The following is a 14,855-nucleotide window of genomic DNA, read 5'->3' on the forward strand; positions in this document are numbered from 1 at the left end:
TAACCAATGTTTCAAGTTGTGTGATTACATGTGAACATATATTGAGGCTCTGGCAACAGAATTCAGTAAACTCTGAGAAGTCTTAAAGTGTTAGAGATAACTCAAAACCACTTAAATTTAAAAGAATAGGTAAAGCTGGGGGTTATTAGGTCACACAACTTGACATGTCTAGGGTCTAAAGTCCCATACCACTAAATCCAAGTGACCTCTGGGTGCCATTAAAAATCAGCTGTAGTGTATGGTTTGGTTTTGCTGTAGCCTTATTCTCAGGAGGTCTCAGGATGGCCCTCAGCAGCTCTAGGTCCTGCCAGCCAAGCAACCTGTGCAGAGAGAGAGTCTCTTTCTTAGAGGTCCAGCAAAAGCCCCCAGATTACCTCTCACCGGGCCAGTTTGGGTCACATGCCTGCTTCTGAACTGTAGGGAGCATGTGGGTGGGTGTGAGTCCATCTCGGAGAGAAGGCAGAGTTAGTACCAACCTGGGACAGCTGAGTTCCTTTCTGGGGAAGACAGGGTGGAAGGAGAGCTCCTGCTTCTGGGCCAAGGACAGCTAAAGCAAGCAGTCATTTTGCTGTTTGCTTTATTTTTTTCTTTTCCGAGGGATTATGTTTCAATCCGAATTCTTTGTTTTTGTGTTCCACTGGGCTATTCATGCCTGAGACAACATAGACCCTGAGCCTCTGGCCTCAGTCCTGCCAGATAACAGCCCTTCCCAGTTGCTAGTACAAACATTAGGTTTCTACGTGGAGGAATTTTTTTAGGCTGTTCCAACCTGTGATATTCCATGAACAACCACATGACTTGAAACGTACTTCTCCTTCTTAGAATTGAACATAATCCTTCCTGGTATGCTCAGAGGCTCTGCCACGATTTGCATTTGCATTCCCAGGAGCCCCAGAGGCTTAAAACCCCGGGGTGGTGGGGGGTATAGTTGCCCCTTGTCATGCACGTGGACGTGTTAGAAGGGGGCATTTAGCTAAAGCCTCCAGAAGCTGTATTTACATGAATAGGGACAATGCTGCTTCCCAGCCTGCACTGCTGCTGGTTTTTTTCCCAGTGAATATACTTAGCCCAAGGTCTCATGGCTTGTGGTTTGGAAAGGCAGGACCTTTCTCTTTGTTTTGTTTGTTTTCTGGGGCAGCAGGATCTGAAACTTCCTCCATATAGTTCAGGCTTTATCCTCAGATTCCATTTTATGTTTCAGTGAAAATTGAAAAAGGATGCTGTGAACCAGAGCACTGCAGGCTGCTTCTTTCTGTCTGGCTCTGGTTCCTCCTGAAGCCTGTATCCCGCTGCCTCTAGAAAGGTCTGGAAGTAATACTAGATGGAAGTGATTCTAAAAACCTGAGGACTTTGGAGGTGCAGGTTTCTTGTCAGATTGAGAGCAGCCAGCCTTGCTTAGGAGTCTGTCAGTGAGATGTGGGTGAAAACCAGGTTTTCTGTTTACCTTTACTCACCACTCGTGAGCCTTCTGCAGTGTTTCTGGGTCATTTCAGGAGACCAAGCCTTGAATCAGTTAGGTTTACTCCTGAGAAGCGGGACTGCCGAGGAATGGCTACCCTGGAAAGTAAATAACAGAATTGGGAGGATGGAACATAGAAGAGCCAGAGGCAAAAGGAACCCTCTGGGTGGCACACTGTATCACAGGCAAGTCCTTCAGGAGGCATCTTCCTTGGAGCAGGAAGTCTGGTTTCCCCCAAGCCCTGGAGATGCAGGGGGGCATGCAGCTAGATCCCTCTGTGGGATCCAAGAGGGCTATGTGCTATACCAGAGCACCCGATAAAGAACTGAGCAGGGATCCAGCAGGTCCTGGAAAGCCAAGTCAGCCCAGTTGATGAGGTCTATACACAAATATGAAGAGAACCAGAAAGAGTCTTTAGGATTTCTGGCAGAAGACAGAATATCTTACAGCATGGGTGGTGGTGTCGTCCTTCTTTCTTCCTGTGGTTAGCACCTCGGAAGGGAGGGATTCTGATTTCTGAGCTGGGACAACCAGAGGGATGGACTTGGAGCACAGAGCAGGGGCTAAGAAGGTGGTATTTGCTCTGGGACGAGCTGGCATGAGCAGGAGAGTTGCAGGGTTTTTATTTATTTTGATTTAGGGATTTTTATTAACATGGGAAATAGACATTCCAGCAATTCAAAAATTAAGTGTTCAAAAAGGTATATGCAGCAGAAAGTCCCCTTCCATGCCCCCCAAGCCCACCGTCAGGAACCACAGTGATCAGTTTGTTTGTATTGGTTTGTCTTCTCCCAGAGTGCTGCACAGATGAGCAAATGTGCAGATTTTATGTGGAGATACATATGTGCGCACACATTCTCTCCCTTGTTCTTATACACATGCCCACTACTCTAGACCTTCTAATTTATTTATTTTTTTTTAAGATTTTATTTATTTATTTGACAGAGAGCAGAAGCAGGGGGGAGCAGCAGGCAGAGGGAGAGGGAGAAGCAGGCTCCCTGCTGAGCAGGGAGCCCCATGTGGGGCTCCATCCCAGTGATGAGGGAGCAGGAGGCTGGCTGAGGACAAAGCAAAAGCTGGCGCCTTGCACCCCCTCTTCACCCTTTCCCCTCCATATGTGTAGCATCCCTCAGGCAGCCCTGACTGCCATGAACAATAAGCAAATAGAATTCTTTCTTTAGTCGTCGGCTCCGAACCTCCTTACCCCACCGAACCTGACTTAGGTTCTGGGACTTCATCACCAGGACCCTGAGATCATGACTTGAGCTGAAGGCAGAGGTTTAACTGACGGAGCCACCCAGGTTCCCCTAGACCTTCTAATATGGCATTCTGGGAGTTTATTTCATACCAAGTATGTTTTTCTAAAAATGTATTTATATTTATATCTGCATATTATTTCATTATCTGACTGTACCCGAATTTGTTTGGCCTGCCCTCTTTTGATGGACACGGAAGTGGTTGCCCAGTGTTCGTTACTACAGAGAACGTCACAGAGAACGCCTCTGTGAACGAGCTTGCATGTGTGTGAGGATACTGAGGTGCAGTCACTGGGTCGAAGGCTACATGTACAGATAATATCTACATGGCAGATATTTCCATGTTGTCCTGTGGAGCATAGAGGTTATATTCCCATCAGTAATGTGTAAATGCCAGGCCAGTATTAAATTGAGCATGAAGCCAGAGAAAGAAGAACTACGTAAAATTGGGAGCGAGCTTAACAGGTGGGAAAGGGCTAGGGAAGACCACGATTATGGGAGGTGTCCAGTGGCTTCACATAGAAAAAAGCCGTAAAGAAGAACTTTGATGGTTAGCAAAGCAGGAGTAATAAAGCCAACTGAGGGTATGACACACAGTGGCAATTAGAACCTCAGAAATGTCACCTGGACTTGGTTGGTGACACAGGACCCAAGAATGGGTGTGCCCTATGGGGGAGAAACAGACTTGTTAAGAGGGGAAGTAGCCCAGCCCTAAAGAGAGAGGATTCGAAACATCAGTTGAAACACTGAGCCTGAGGATGGACGCCCTGGAAAGTAAGGCATGGGTCGGTAGAGTGAGGGCAGTGTCCTAGAAGTGTTGGGGTGCACCTCATAGTCTCTCTGAGCCGAAGAGGAAGATGGGTGCACCCTGACATAGATCCCCAGACACATAAAGGCGGACAGCAGTGTGCACAACCAGAGATCTCCTCCAGCTGAACACTTAAGTACTGGAGAGGTTGGTGTTTGGTGCCCCAACCCCTTACTTGTTTCAACCCAGGGGATGTGTGCAGAGAAAGACACTAGAAAACTGCCACCCTGGCTGTAATGTCACAGCAAAGGAGACACTAGGGTATGAGGGCAAAGTGGGTGCCCTGAGAGAGAGAGTGGCCATCGTGCTGTGGGTCCGTGACAGGGAGGGAAGGCTGGGCATAGCCACAAGTGCCCTGCAGGCTTTGGAAAATCAGACTTTTGAAAGTTCAGAAATACTACAGCAGATGACTCAGGAATATTGAACTTAAAAATAATGTGATTTCTGACTGTAATCTCCCAAATGATACTGATGAAAGGAGAAGCTTAGAGGCGCCCTGAGAGACCCTAGTATTCAAATGGGCTCATATAAAAGCTGGAAAGGACCGAACAGAGTGCACCTGCATGAGCAGCGCCAGCAAAGGCAAGCCCCAAACAAAGGACAGTGCTGAGGATAGGGGAGAGGCTTTTTGTTAAAGTTACGTTCTCCATTCTCCGGGAGATCAGAGAGAGAGAGAGTGGGCTCCATTCTCCCAGCGCCTCGGCCAGAAAGAACTCCGGGCAACTGTCCCCAAACTGCCTGCTGTAAATGAAATTTGAGGTATCAGGGAAATCAGGTGAGCTGCTAGCAAACTGGAAGTGAACCATTTTCTCCTGTACCTCCCCCACCCCCCACCAGACAGCAGAGAAAGTGAGCCAGGTCCTGTGAAATTTAGTCTGTGGAGGCTGGCGTTGACCCTGTGATAGTTTGTGGGAGGCAAGGATATGAAGTAGGAATGGTGTTCATTGAGTGGAAGTTCCATCCACTTGACCTCATGTGTTGGGCCAGGAATGCATCGCGTAGGGTAGACCGGGTAAACGCACACTCTGCGAGGCATTGCACACACACACTACTCAGGGAGTCCTGTGGGTGAGCTGGAGGAAAATAGCACGGATGCTAAGATGATAGGTAGGCAGCTGATAATAGTACCTAGAGACCATCTCTAGGAGGATTTACTGTACAGGGTGGTAGTCTTCTGCCCTCAGCCTTCCTGTATTTAGCATCTTAAATGTATAATGTGGAAGCTGATCTAGAAGGTCTTGAAGCTCTGATGATGTAAAGCCAAAGAAAAACCAACTGGATCAGCCGACACTGGGATTCATAAAAACCTGCATAGACAGAGTGATAGCTAGGTGGGCAGAAAAGGATAAAGAGTTCAGAAGAACCTGAGTTGTGGAAAATCACTAAAGGTAGGGAAGGGAACACTTCAAGGTGGAGCCAAGCAGCTTGAGGATAGGAACATGGCTCTGATTTGACCAGGGAGAGGGCCCTGAGGAAGCGAGGCGCTCCTCATGGTAGAGACAGAGCTTGTCTGCCAAGAGGCGGGAGGCAGGAATGAATGGGGTGATGAAATCAGGCAGCAGGTCTTGACTCTTCATCTGAGAGGTTTAATAATAGGGAGAACAAAAGAAGGAAGAGGGCAGTGAAATTCTAGAAGCTTCTATAAGAGAGACAAGCAGGTCTAAAGATAAGAGTAGGGCCAGTGCACAAGGGACTAAATAAAGATTCTGGAAAAGAGTGAACATGCCCGGGAGTACAGAGCTGCTGGGCATTTGTTGTCCACTATCAATGTCATGGGCCTTACCTGTGTCCCGTGACAGTTAAGTGTTTTCCATTGTTCTTCCTGTTCCTTTCTTAGGGATGGAATACTTGGTAAAGGAGAAACAGTGCAGGAAGTGAACTCACACATCTCTCAGATGCCCTGCGTGTGCCAGGCACTTCACCCAGGGCTCACTTGATTAACCCCTCACAGGAACCCTCTGAGATCAACCCTCATTTCCACAGAAGTGAAATGAGTTTGCAGCCTGCACACTTGGCCTGCATCATGCCGGAGCTCATCATGGTGTAGCCGCCCATAACTGTCTGACCTCCCTTTTTGGGGAGGTAAAGACTTGTTGTTACCAGGAGGGGTCGCTTTTGACTCTGTCCTTATTAACCTGCCATCTTCCTTCTGCCTCAGGGCTCTTGGTTAGAGGGTTAAATGTAAAGTTATTTTATTTAAAAATTTTTTTTTCTAGGTAAAAGTCCCTTTTCAAATTTTTAATTTTTTTTTTATTTTTTATTAACATATAATGTATTATTAGCCCCAGGGGTACAGTCTGTGAATCGCCAGGTTTACACACTTCACAGCACTCACCATAGAATTAAAAAAAATTTTTTTTTTAAGATTTTTATTTATTTGACAGAGAGATCACAAGTAGGCAGAGAGGCAAGCGGTGGGGGTGGGGAGCAGGCTCCCTGCTGAGCAGAGAGCCTGATACAGGGCTCGATCCCAGGACCCTGAGATCATGACCTGAGCCGAAGGCAGAGGCTTAACCCATGGAGCCACCCAGGTGCCTCTAGATGTAAAATTTTAAAAATTGCCTCCATGCTAATGACTTGCCAGATGCATCTCCCTTTCTCCTTAGTCTTGCTTTTATCCATGCCTACCTTTCCTCGTATGCCTCATAGTAACCATTCTAAATCTGTGCCCCTTCTGTTTCACTGCTATGTCCCTTGAGAAGGCGACCTTGCCTGCTTTACAGAGATCAAGGCCCTTGGGACGATCTCCCTCAACTTGCTGTTGCTCATGTAAAGACTACCTGGACCCTCAACATTCCCTTTGTGCTTAGCGAATCCCCCAACCTGGGCTGTCTGTTCCAGCGCTTTTCCTCCCTCTTAATTCCTTGTGTCCAGCTTCTTGGTCCTTAAAGTAGTCCTTGGAACCTACCTGCTAAGTGGTTAAAGTTAAAGTCTCCAAAAGACTTGGAGACTTCTCAGAGAAGAAGCATGAAAAAACTGAATGTAGACTGTCTTTTCCCCATTGAGCCCCTCCCCGTGGCGTCCAAGTCCACGGGCAGTAGAGACAGAGCTGGCCTATGATGCCTAGTGGCTCAGGCTAGTCAGACAGGAGGGGTTTGGAAGCACTCAGGGACAGTCAGCTCTCAGACACAAAGCCTCAGCAGGGGTTTGGAAGCTAGTGGCACACACAGCACAGGCCAAGTCAGAGCCCAGTGTCTGTACTAGGACTGTGGATAAGAACGCAGAGGGCAGGTATGGCCCCAGCCCGATGGTGTGTGGCCCATCAGAGTGCAGGGACCAGTAACAGTGGCACTGGGTGGAGGTCTGAGGTCCAGGGCACTGAGGCCCATAAGGGTCACCTTGATTTCTCAGCGCAGTCCTCTGGCCTTGGTAGGAAAATGCCTTGTTAGAGAGATGGTCCTGGGGGAAGATAACTGGTGCTGTTGGGGGGGTCATCTCAGGAGGGCTGGCTCACAGGGAGACTGGCTGGGAGGCCAGGGGGCTGCTTCTGCTGCCGAGGACTGTAGCACAGTCCAAATGGCATCAGCAGAGAGGAAACAGGTGCCTTAGCCTGGTGCCTTCTTAGTCCGAACTGCCACTCAGACTCCATTTCCCATCTACGCTGGGGAAGGGGATTTACAAAACAAGGTATGGGTGGGAGTTTTCCTTCTTAGACACCATTGTCATTGGTGAGTATGAACAGTTTCCTTTTCACACACCTGGGCAGTTCCCACAGCACCAGTGGCAGACCCCAGTACCAGATGCCAGTGCTTAATAAAGCGGGGCGGGGAGACCTAAGCTGCTTCATTGGCTGCCACCCCATCCAGCCCGGTCTCTGTTCTGCTCTGTTGCCACGTGTTTCCTTAAGTCCGCATTCCCATGCCAGAGGCAGCTCATAGCTTCCCCCAACCTCTTGGGTTTCTTGCTGCCACCAGTGGCACCGTCATCTACCATGTTACCCAGACTCATGGCTCACTCACTTGCTCCTTTACTCCCACCTGCGGGCGAGGGGTCTGGCAGAACCAGCCCCTCTACTCCCTGGCAGCCCTGTGTTTTATGGGTGTTGGCACTTAACAGCCTGTTGTGATTATTTGTGTATCTCTCCCCCCTCACCTGTGAGCCCCCCTCATTACTGTGGCCATGGGTCTTTGCCTGCATGGTGACTAGATGTCTATGGGCCAGGAAAAGGAAAACCCCATAGAGCGCTAGCAGGTGCTATTCATCATTGAATAGGTATGAAGTCCAGGAATTGCGATTATTTTTTTCAAATTTGCCATAAAAGACCAACATGTTCTTGAGGCTACAAAAGGAGTCTGGTCTGGAGTGGGAGGCAAAGGAGGAAGGTTTGGTAGAGGTGTGAGGGAGAGTTTATAGAGTCGGACATGTTAGTGTGTGTAAGTGCGGCGTGTGCTCATGGGGGTGGGGCAGCGTGTGTAAGAGGGGATGGGTCCGTGCACGTGCCTGTCTCTGCTGTCGCCAGGCCCCATGCCTCCCTGTTGATGTGCTAGGATGCCCCCCGCCTCCCACTGCTGCCATGTGGCACTGTGGAGCTGCTGGGGGGGTTGTTCAAGTTATAAGACAGCCCTGGCTGTGGCGTGGGTCTCTGGGAAAATGCCATGTCTTTTGGTTCCTGTGAAGGAAGTGGGTGCTCCCCATCTGCCTGCTGCCTTCTTTCTGGGCAGCTCTCACGAGGAGGAGCTTTGCGTCTGAGAGCCTACTGGCCCTGAGTGTGTCTTCTCCTTTCTCTTCCTTCCTGCAGTCAGTTCTGAATGTGATCAGTGAGCTGCAGGAGCAGATGTGTAGTCTGCAGCTGGACATCCACAGGCAGATCCAGGAGCGCCTCTCACTCAGGAGGGGTGTCCCTGACGAGGTGGCGCCCGAGGATGGCACCGCTGAGCCCCCGGCCTGCAGCCAGGACTGCGCCTATTGGGAGGGGTCACCTGTAGGAACCACACCTAAGTATATCAGCATGTGTGTGCAGGCATTTCACAGGGGGAGGGGCTGGGGTTTCTCCTAACCATAGGTGCGTGCAGTGGCTTAACATGGCTGTGTTGTTACCTCTGGGCTGAGTTCTGGGACCCTCACTGAGCAGGGTCTGAGCAGGTGAGGTCCGCTCTCCAGTGGGTGGTGGCATTCGTCTTCCTTAGGGCTGGGAGTGAGGTGTGTCAGATGCTCTGAGGGATGGGGCATTCACGCAGCAGGAAGCCTCCGAGTCCCCTTCCCAGGTGTGATTCAGACACTGTTGGGCTGTGAGGTTGATTAAAGTTCCAGTTCATGGATTTCTTTTCTTTAAGATTTTATTTATTTATTTATTTGAGAGAGAGAGAGAGAGAGAGAGAGAAAGAGTGCATGCACACAAGCTGGGCGTTGAAGGGGAGTCTGAGGGAGAAGCAGGCCCCCGCTGAGCAGGAAGCCCGATACAGGGCTCAGTGCCAGGACCGCGGGATCATGACTTGAGCTGAAGGCAAACATTTAACCAACTGAGCCACCCAGGCACCCCACGATTTTTTTTTTTTTTAAGAAAATAACAGCATCATGAAATAATTCTTTCAAGTTTATTTTTAAACAAGTTGATCCCTAGTGAGAAAATAGAACACAAATTTCCATTTGCTATGACAGTGAGGTCATGATCTGAATGTCTAGGAAAGGGATTTCACAAACTCTGGGCCCTGTGGGATGTATCTGACTGCTGTCCTGGACTTGGCCCCTTGTACTAGTGGGACGGTGTCCTGTGTGTCCTAGCTGGGCCTGGTGATGGAAGCTGCGTGGGGATGACCTGTGCCTCCAAAGCCTGCTGTCAAAGAGGACTGGAAAGTCTGAGGGAAGGTCAGGGTCACAGTAGCCATGAGCATGGCAGAGGGTCTGCCTCAGCTCTGTAGTTAACCACAGTCCATACTCAACCATGGAACGTGTAAAAACTTTACGCAGACTCAGGCATGAGGAGAGAAGCTTGGGGGCCGGCTGGGGGGCGGTGGGTGAGGTTGGGGGAGATTTCTTCCTACATTAAATAAATGATAAGAGGGAAAAAAAATGAGAGTCCAGATATAAGTGTGAATTTGTATAGGGAAGTGCTGAGAAGGTACTGGGTTTGCCCCGTGTTGAGTGGGTCACCCAGGAAGATGGCTAAAAGAGGCTAAAATTCACACCAGTGCTTATAGCTGCTGATGGGCAGCAGACAACCTAAAAGAGGAGGTTGTGCCAAAGAGGTCACCAGAGCCTGGCCGCATTATGCTGTCTGTGCTGTGGTGGTGGCCTCTCAGGCAGGGCCAGAAATGTGCTCCCAGAACCATCCCCGATAAGCCACCCATCCCACCAGGTGTTTAAGTCTAATGCCGCAGGTCATGGCTGCACTGATCTTTGCCTGGAAGGCATCTTTTTTAAAAGGGCATCAACAAATGTTTTCCTTAGCTGCGAGAAAGTCTTGATGAATTACCCTACAAAATTCAAGGGTAAGCGGTGTAATGTTTTGGCGGACTGTCTCAGCTCCAGGTTGGTTAAATGCTGAATTGAATTTCACATGTTCATTCATCAGGAGGTAAGGCACACCTGTGTGCCGTAAGGCAGCAACGCAGACTTGGGGTTAGCCAAGCCCCTTCCGAAGTTCACAGCATAGGAGGAATACTAGCTGTTTGCAATCATACCAGTAAATGTCTGATTGCAGATGATGGAGGAGAGCTCCAGGGTGCCCTATGGGAGTGTAGTAAGGGGGCCTGAAGAAGGGGATGGTCGCCATAGCTTGGCCTCGGATCCCTGAGGATCAGCGGGAATTAACAGCTGCAGACAAGAGGGAGCGGTGTGTGTGAAGGGCCACGTCAAAAGGGGAACTACAAAGTGGCCAATGTGGTTATTGCCTGCCTAGGGAGAGAGGCGAGGGTAATATCAAGGGGCCGGGCGCCGGGTCAGGCTAGCCAGCCTGGGAGTTTTGAGGAGCTTCGGAGTTTCGAGAGAATGCCAGGACCAGAGGCATGCTTTGATGGTATTGTTCCCCTGGATGCTGTAGGGGTCAGGGCCTTCAGGAAGGGCAGGGTGACAGAGGAGCAAGCCCTGGTGACACAGCCCGGGCTGTGGACGCGAGTTCCTAGGTTAGAGTAGTGGTGGCCGAGCTGGGGAGAAAGGAGAGACTCCTTTCCCTGGAGGTGGAATTCGCAAGGCTTGGGGTTGTCTGTGTCTCCCCGTCTTGGGGGAGAGTGAGGTGCCAGGAATGGGCCCCAGGTTTCTGGCACAGGGAATAGGTGCATGGAGATGGAGTTTTAGGGGACGCAGATGTCTACAAGGGGCAATGAAGTGTTCCACCCGGGCTGCGACCATCGTGAGATGCCTGCGGGGAGGTGTTCAGTAGGGAGTCTCTGAGAATCTGGAGATCAGAAAGTCTGGAAGTGAGATAGGAACCAGTCAGCAGGACCAATCCACTGTTAAAAGAAGCCTCGGTTTGGGACAAGGGAGCTTAGCAGCATCATCTTTGCTAAAGGGGTAGTTTAGAGAGCAAGGGCCTCGTAGTCAGAAGAAACAAACCTGACTCACCACGAGCAAGTTGTTCAATGATCCCTTCCTCATTGAGCAACCTTCAGTGGCTCCTTACTGGACAAAGAATGGCATCTGAGCTCCTTATATCCTCATCCAAAGCCTTTCCAGTAGGGCCGCACCTTATCTCTCTGGCCTCACGTCCCACTGCATGCCACCCATCCTCTGCCTCAGTCCAAAGCCCATCCCCTTTATCGGTCTCCTGCGTCCTTCCTCTGCTGGGTTGGCTTCTCCCTCCCTCCTCTCAAGTGGACCCAGTTCCCTGCCCAGGAACACTCACATTGGAGCTGTATTTGGCATTTGGCCTCTTAGTGTCTTCTGTCCTGCTGGTTGTCCCTTCCTCTCTGGAGCCTTCCAGGATCATACTGTCCTCTCCAGGTTCCTTGACCCCCCAGCACAGAGGGATGCTCCCACCTGGCCTTCTTCCCGCTACTTTGTCTGCAAGAAGCTGCCTCATTTTTGCATCTGTGTTGCTCTCGCTCCCATATCCTAGCTGTCCTCGCCCCCACACACTTGGGCATGATCTGGGTGCACCCTGCAGAGGACATGGATCAGAACAGGTTCTAAAAATAAGAACGTTTTCTCTTCCTATGCCTAAAACTCCCTGGCTTCTGTTTTCTAATGGCCCAAACAGCTTTTCCCGGAACAGGACCATGGTTCAAGACTCGAGTTGTCGCACGGAGCATGACGCAGGAGTTCCTGCCCCTGGCATCCTGTGCATGAGCCTACCCAGGGTTGTCGATCCAGGGGGCATCATGCTCTGTCTCCATCAGAACTCTTTCCCCCTCATCCCTCCAGGAGTTACTGCAAGAGCTCAGGCACCTCAGAATCAAGGTGGAAGAATTGGAGAATGAACGGAATCAGTATGAGTGGAAGCTGAAGGCCACTAAGGTATGAGGCAGTTACTGGTGCTTTGGGGGAGTGGCTGAGGGCCATTGGGGAGGGTCTGTGTTCGGGCTCAGGGTTTGCAATAGCCTGAGCTGGAAACACGCAGATTGACCCTACTGTGCGCCCACACAGACAGAAGGACCAGAAGGCTATTTTCAAAGGGAAAAGCCCCCTGGGATTAGGCGCTGCTGAAGCAGCTGAGTCTCCTTCCTCTTGCTGTGTCCTGTAGCACCCCTAGGCTGACATGGGACCAGGAAGGGGCTATGAGCAAGTGAGAAGTCTTAAGGTAGATGAATGCCAATGTTAATAGGGGCTGCGTCGTTTTAAATGTAGCAGTCCCTTTAATGATGTTTTTAAATAATGTTTTTAAAATAGGCATGCTGTATTTTTACCTTCAAATGCTTATTTTACCTATATAAATATACTTTGTTGTTCTAACTAAATCATGTTTCTGTTGAACTAGGGAGCTAGGCTACCCTGGGGGGCGGGGGAAGGGAACAGACCTCGAGTGACATTCTTGGGTAAGGGAGCTTCTGAACGCACCCTCTATTTCACTAAGGTCTCTGCAGCGCCACCCAGAGGTGTTAGCCAGATTGACATTTTTACTTCTTACTAGGGTTTTAAAAAATCCTTAAGAATTTTCTTCACTTCTAGTTTGTACTTTTATTTTTTTCTATAAGTTAACTTTTAATGATTATAAAAAAGTACTTATTATAGGGGATTTTTAAGCCATAAAAAATGAATAAAGATCACTCCCCACCCGAACCCCCAGCCCTAGGAGCTACCATTTGTAATATTTCGTTCTAGGAATTTCTCTTTTGGGAGGTCTCTCTCTCTCTTTCTGTCTCAGTTTCTAGTATTGACCACTTATATACAATGTATGTCATGCTATTAGAACTCTGAATGTGATATTGATGTCTGTATAATATGTTGTATGAAATTATTTTCTTCACCATTGTATGGATGAGAAGGCCAAGGCACAGAGCAGTTAAGGAACTTTCCCAACATCGTACCAAGTCAGCAGCAACCATAGGCAATCCGAACCTGCTTATCTACAGTCCTGTTTTTATCTAAGGGGACCTTTGTGTGTATGGTGCTTCAGTCATTTTCTCAAAGAGCCCAGAACCTATTGTCATAGGGCTCCACTCAGGTGAGTCCTGTCTCAGGGAAGCCTCCAGAGTTGTACATACCACCTATTAAAAGACCAAATAACTCTTTTTGGGTCACCTAAGCTCTTTGCCTTGGCATATAACCCTTTGAGATACGATGGGTTATTTGGTAACTCCTAGGTTTGTGCACTTCCTGCATGCCAGAAGGCATCAAGCCCTTTGCCCACTTTTTCTCGTTTGATCTATGAAATAAGGTAGTGAGGTCTGTGGATTCACTATCTTCATTTTAGTGGTAAGAAAGCCGAGGCCCAGAGAGGCCAAGGCCAGGTTCCGATCTGGATCTGTGTCTTTCCAAACACCATGCTCTCTTCCCTATAAAATCTTGATTCCCTACAGTAAAAGCCTGTACTCTTCTTGAAAGTTCTCTTCACTTTTCTGCATATAATGTGTCAGTCCCGTAGGCCATTCATTTTCCAGTGCGGCAGCAGCAGGGCCTGCTGCCTAGGTTTAACAAGGCCGCATACCTGCAGGGAGCTGGCGCACCCCCCTCCCCGGCACCAGTGTGCGTGCCTTTGCCTTGGACCTCTTGACCACACAGCTGCAGCCTCAGTGGCTGTGGCAGGAACGTCCTTTGCCCTGTGGTCAGGTAGAAAGTCTGTGGGCTGTGGTAGACTAGGGTCCCCAGCTGTGGGGACGCTTGTCATTTCTGGCCTATTCTGTGGAATTTGACACAAGGGAGGTTTGGCCCAGGCACTTAGTCTATAGGGTTTTCAGTAGGTGACCTCACCCAGAAGCAGGCCTCAGAGAGAAGAGACCTCCCTGTGCTAGGTGCTGGGCTCTGCCTCCATGGGCTCACGTCACTGACGTCCATCGTGGCTCCTGCAGACAAGCACTGGGCATCCAGATTGCTGACAGAGACCAACTCTCACTCCGACTGCAGGGAAAGGGGAAAATGGCTGTATAGGAGGTACAAGAGAGGTTAGGAGACTATTTCCTAAGAATAGTATAGTCCTTGTAGAAGTGAGAGGAGTTTGGATTGCAGGTCTCAAGGCTAAGGTTTTTGGAAGCCATGGACGTTGGTAGTGGTCAGCCATGGGCATTGAGGCCCTCAGTGAGCCAGGGAAAGCAATGGGTCTCAGCAAGCAGTTTGACATAGCGAGGCTTGGCTGTCTGGCCTCTACGGGTCAATACTACAGAGCAGAGGGGCAGTGCTCCATAGGACAATTTCGAGTAAGGAGATCCTCCCCCTTGCTGCCTCCTTGTTCTCTACATGGTCATCTCTTTCCCTTTTGGGGGATATCAGGGAAGGTTTATTCAGGGACCCTGAGGTGGGCTCGGGGAGCCCTCACCCCGTAATAGTGGCCTCACCTATGCTGTTAACTCCAAAGCACTCAGGCCACAGTGGATAGCAGCTGGCTCGGGAGTGGGTGGGGTTTGTGTCCCGGGTACCGGTCCTGGCGTCTCCCCAGAAGCAACACGCAGGGATATTACTTCCTCCCATGGTTTCCTGTGAGGAGTGAGTGAGGCCTGACGTGAGTAGTCAGCAAGCATGGAGGCCCAGGCAGAGTGGGTACTCCGCCAGTGTGTCCTGAGACTAAACACAGGCCTGTGGGGCAGAGGAGCCTCCAGAAGGCTCAGGGCTCATCTGGTTCCTTGAAATTGTTTGAAGGTTAACTCCAGCCCCTGTGGGAAAGGACGGCCCATTCCATGACCTTGGGGCATGACAGGGATGTGACTGGGCCCCCCCCCCCCCCCCCCCGGGGAAAGATAGCCAGAGGACTGGGCTCCACTGTGTGTTGACTGGCTTTAGAGTTAGTCCTCACCCTTTCTTTGTC

At 49.9% G+C, this 14,855-nt stretch overlaps 1 protein-coding gene across 30 annotated transcripts in view; it reads left to right on the top strand.

The window, feature by feature from the left end:
• The window catches only part of PPFIBP2 (PPFIA binding protein 2), a 149,124-nt gene that overhangs the window by 96,962 nt on the left and 37,307 nt on the right, over window positions 1-14,855 (top strand). For all 30 annotated transcript variants that reach the window (XM_082682950.1, XM_082682960.1, XM_082682976.1 and 27 more), the window contains one exon: window positions 11,822-11,914. In XM_082682950.1, the coding sequence (XP_082539076.1) occupies window positions 11,822-11,914 (93 nt within the window). The remainder of the gene's footprint in view (window positions 1-11,821; window positions 11,915-14,855) is intronic.

The sequence above is a fragment of the Mustela nivalis genome (genome assembly GCF_964662115.1).
Source record: "Mustela nivalis genome assembly, chromosome: 9".
NCBI classification, from domain to species: Eukaryota; Metazoa; Chordata; class Mammalia; order Carnivora; family Mustelidae; genus Mustela; species Mustela nivalis.